General features: G+C 41.3%; 1 protein-coding gene across 1 annotated transcript; it reads right to left on the bottom strand.

The window, feature by feature from the left end:
- Positions 1-357: 357 nt before the first annotated feature.
- On the bottom strand, positions 358-3,327 carry LOC132184742 (putative leucine-rich repeat receptor-like protein kinase At1g68400). The gene is given in 3 exon segments (XM_059598482.2): positions 358-589; positions 592-1,218; positions 2,023-3,327. Coding segments are annotated over 3 exon segments (2,007 nt in total). The 5' UTR covers positions 3,275-3,327; the 3' UTR covers positions 358-461.
- Positions 3,328-4,214: the final 887 nt, after the last annotated feature.

Below are 4,214 nucleotides of genomic sequence, written 5' to 3'. Positions count from 1 at the left end.
GTTATTACCTAACAGGCGAGTAGAGTTGAAGGGTATTACAAGGTTCATGCCCATGTCCATACCCCTTGCATTAGGGGTTCGAATAGAGTTGAAGGGTCTCACAACGGTCATGCATCGGCCGTGTCCTTTATTTTGGTGGTGTTAGTATCACTTTATGCTGCCCTTATCGATCATTTTTTGATCAATTTCCTCTTTTTTTTATGATTATTATTATTTTTATCTCATTTTTGTTTAGCTTTGGGTTTATTATTGAGGAGCTCACCCATTTTTTCGCCTCCCACTCTCTCTTTTATGATCAAAAGTAGAAAAGAACCTCCTTGTAACATTTCTCCCACTCCAATTAAGAAAAAAATGATGTAAATAAAAAATGATGATTTTGATACTTTTGATATTTGATAGATGCTATAAGGTACAAAGTACAACTATGATATAAATATATCTATTGAGTTTATGACACAACATCAAATTCCAGCCACAAGAAAACATAAAACATCATCGTCCCTTTCTCCTGCCATGGTTGTCCCCTTGAAAACATAGGCCTTCGATTCCTTCATCTCCTTTTCCCAATTTAGATGGTTTCTGATGGAGACGGCGAAGAATCAAAAGATAAATCATTGAAAATAGACTTTGCCCCAACTTCCCTCCCACCCTTCACCCTAATATCTTCGATCATCCTATGCACCACGCTCATCTTGGGACGATCTCTTGGCAATTGGGCCACGCAAAGCAGAGCCAGTTGCAGAACCGCCATCATTTCCACCTCCATCTCTTTGTACGCCAAAAGCTCAAAATCAAACACCTGCCGTGCACACTCTTCGAGATTTGGCGCCACGCGTTGAACAACCCACTTCACCAAATTCACTTCTCCCTCCTCCGCCGCCATTTTTCCCGTCAAAATCTCCAGCAAAATCACCCCGAAGCTGTAAACGTCGCATTTCTGCGTGAAGTGCTTTCTTTGGGTGAGAAGTAATTCTGGGGCTTCGTAGGCGTCATCGCGCGACGAGGATATTGTGGCGGCGGGGAAGAGCTGGCGGAGACCAACGTCAGTTATGCAAGCAGCGCCCAAGTGGTCGACCAGGATGTTTGATGATGTGAGGTGTCCGTGGCAGAGGTTGGCTTTGTCGTATGCATGGAGGAATTCAAGGCCCTGCGCGGAATCTGAGGCTACTTTTATCCTCGTGCTCCACTCCAATGGAGTTCTTCCCGGCCCTCGATTTCCTAACATTAATTAATGTAACACAAAAACAAGAAATTAGAAATCATTTTATGCAGAAACAAACAGAATTTAACCAAAACAACCATAATTTATGAGTACTTTTGAAAGTTACTTTTATGCCACTCCAGGAATTGGTGGCTTTCAAAATTTGAGTTCGATGAAAATTTAATAATAATTCAGCACAAGCTCAATATAATTTTATGGGAAAAATATAATTTACCCTTTGAACTATTCACATATTTGTGCCTTTAATTCTAATATTTAAAAAGTGATTTATCCCCTAAAATATCTGACATTGACACTTGATTCTCATGAAATACACTTTACCCATGAGGTATTTTGAATTAACAATTTACTCCTTGAAGTATTTTGAATTGATAATTTACCCCCCGAGTTGACACTTTACCTAAGGCTGGCAAAATAGGTACCTAATATGACCTGTTTATGACCCATTTATCTTATGCATGTTTTTTTATAATAAGGTTCATCTAGGCGTCATAAAGAATACTTATTTGCCAGGTACTTACTCCCCAAAACTTAGTTATTTCGGGGGTAAAGTGTCAACTCAAAATACTTCATAAAGGTAAAGTGTCAGATACTTTGGAGGGGTAAAGTATCACTTTTTAAATATTGGGGTTAAAAGTGCAAATTGGTGAATAATTCATGTGAATAAAGTCTATTTTTCTCTAATTTTATAAGCCATATCATTTTTTTTAAGTAACACAAAATAGGTACAAGAATCACTTTTAACATTACTCGTAACCTATTAACAATCAAACAAGAGAAAAAGAAAGAATTGGACAAACCATGCAAGAGAGAATGTAGGCTTCCATTGGGTAGAAAATCATAAACCAAAAGCAACTCATGGTTGGAGTGATGGTATGCTCGAAGGCTCACGATATTACAATGCCTCAACCCACCAATCAATCTCAACCAACCATCAACCTCTTTCTTCTTCGATTTTCCTCTCACCATCTTCGCTGCCACAACATCACCACCGTCCATCACAACCTTGTAGGTGCTCCCCATGCACCCATTGCCCAACAATTCAGCCGAAGCTTTCAACAAATCACCCACTTCATCTACTCCTTTGCACCCTTCAAACACCACCATTTCCTCCTCCTCCACTTTCCCACGAGTACCATTTGTCCTCCTCGACCCGAACCTGTTTTCCACCATGTGGATCCCGCTTCTATTTCTCTTCTTGATTACACAGCACGTGACGGCCACGATTATTCCCAACACTGCCACTGCATCTGCACCAATGTACACGGGCACCAACGGATCCTTTTTTCCCCTGGTTTTCTTGTCAGCTTTTCTCGATCCACTATCGACCGTTAGATTAGAGCAATCGTTTGGTAACGGCTCGCCGCAGAGGTGCTTGTTCCCGGCAAATGAGCTCGCCGGGAACTGTGAAAGCCATTTTGGAATTTCTCCGGTGAGATTGTTGTTAGAAACGTTGAAATCCGAGATTGATGAAGAAGAATTCGAAGAAGAGGACGGGTTAACTGAGTTTAGATCACCCGTGAAGGAGTTAGATTCGAGTCGGAGAGTTAACAAGCCCGGTAGCCGAGTCAGCTCGGTAAGCGGAATTTCGCCGGAGAATGAATTGTGCGAGAGGTCCAGTCGTCGTAGGCGGTGGAGCTGGGATATTCCGGTAGGGAATGCTCCGTCGAAGCGGTTGTGGGATAGGTAGAGGTGCTTGAGGTGTGGCCACGTGGAGAGGTTGAGAGGCAAAGAAGAAGAAGCGAGGAGGTTGTTGCGGTTGAGGCTGAGGTGTCTGAGTTGGGCGAGTTGACTCAGCGGCTGAGTCGTACCGGAAAGGTTGAGATCCTGGAGGAAGAGCCCGGTGACCCGATGGGTAGTGGGGTCGCAGGTGACCCCGAGCCACGTGGCGGAACAGGGGTCGGACGAGTTGACCCAGGAAAAGAGCGAGTTGGAAGGGTCAGAGGAGGCCTTGAAGGCAAGCAAGGCCGCCAAGTCTTCTGGGTTAGAGAGGGAAAGAGAGAGGGAGACACAGAGAATGAGTGCGACGACGGAGAGTTGTTGCGCTGCCATTTTTCTGGGTAAACAGACTAACAGTGGAAGAGATTCTCAAGCAAAAATAAACGAAGCGCATGTAACGTGGAAGAGAAAGTAGTGAGTCGCCAACTAGCCGTTGGGAGAGCCGTTAGGAGAGAACCAATTAAGAGGAAAAACGGACAGAGACATATAATTTTTGGAGTAATGCTACGGACGAAATATTGATGTACATCAGGAGGAGGTCATAATTGGTGGTTTTGTTGGCTATGTTTGTTATTGTATTTGAGTAAGTTTTTTTTTTTTTTTTTTTTTTAAAAAGTCTGTTTGATATTACCTAAAGGTGTAAGAAGTCTGTATTTGAGAAAATATTTTTTTGTGTACACTTTAGTAGTAGAGAGGGGGTAGTTGCAAATAGGGGTAAAAATGTGGACAGTTATTAACCACTCATTAACCCACTAATTACTTTTGAAGGCGATTAGGAAAAACCGTTAATCGCTTAGGGATTTTGATTTTTTTAATTTATTTTTTTAATAAAAAAATTCTTTAAAAAGCTGATAGCGGTTATTTTGGTTATTAACCACTAACCGCATAGTAGATTTTACTAACCGCTTAGGTGGTTACCGTTAGCTGTTTTAGCCAATAACTGCTTTTCACCCCTAATTGCAAATTCACAGCCACCCATGTCCTGGTCAAGGTTGCCCACAACGATGTCTGGCCACCCATATCCTCTCCACCGAGGGTGACCAAACGGCCACTCTAATCCTTTTAAAAAAAAATAATAATAACATTAATAATAAACTAGCTCGTATTCCTGCAAAAGTTAAGTACCTATTTTGTCAATATATTTCTATACAGTGTGAAAAGTTTTATAAAAAACTGTTTCATATTTTAAATTTGTTTGTTAATGCTTTGGAGGAAAATATATTTTTTCAAACTGAAAATAAAAAATACTGGGAGAGAGAATATGTTAGCAAAC

Source organism: Corylus avellana, chromosome 7 (assembly GCF_965113065.1).
Source record: "Corylus avellana chromosome 7, dhCorAvel1.hap1.2, whole genome shotgun sequence".
Lineage (NCBI taxonomy): Eukaryota > Viridiplantae > Streptophyta > Magnoliopsida > Fagales > Betulaceae > Corylus > Corylus avellana.
Note: the sequence above shows the minus strand (reverse complement) of the source record. Positions and strands in the feature narration are given on the sequence as shown.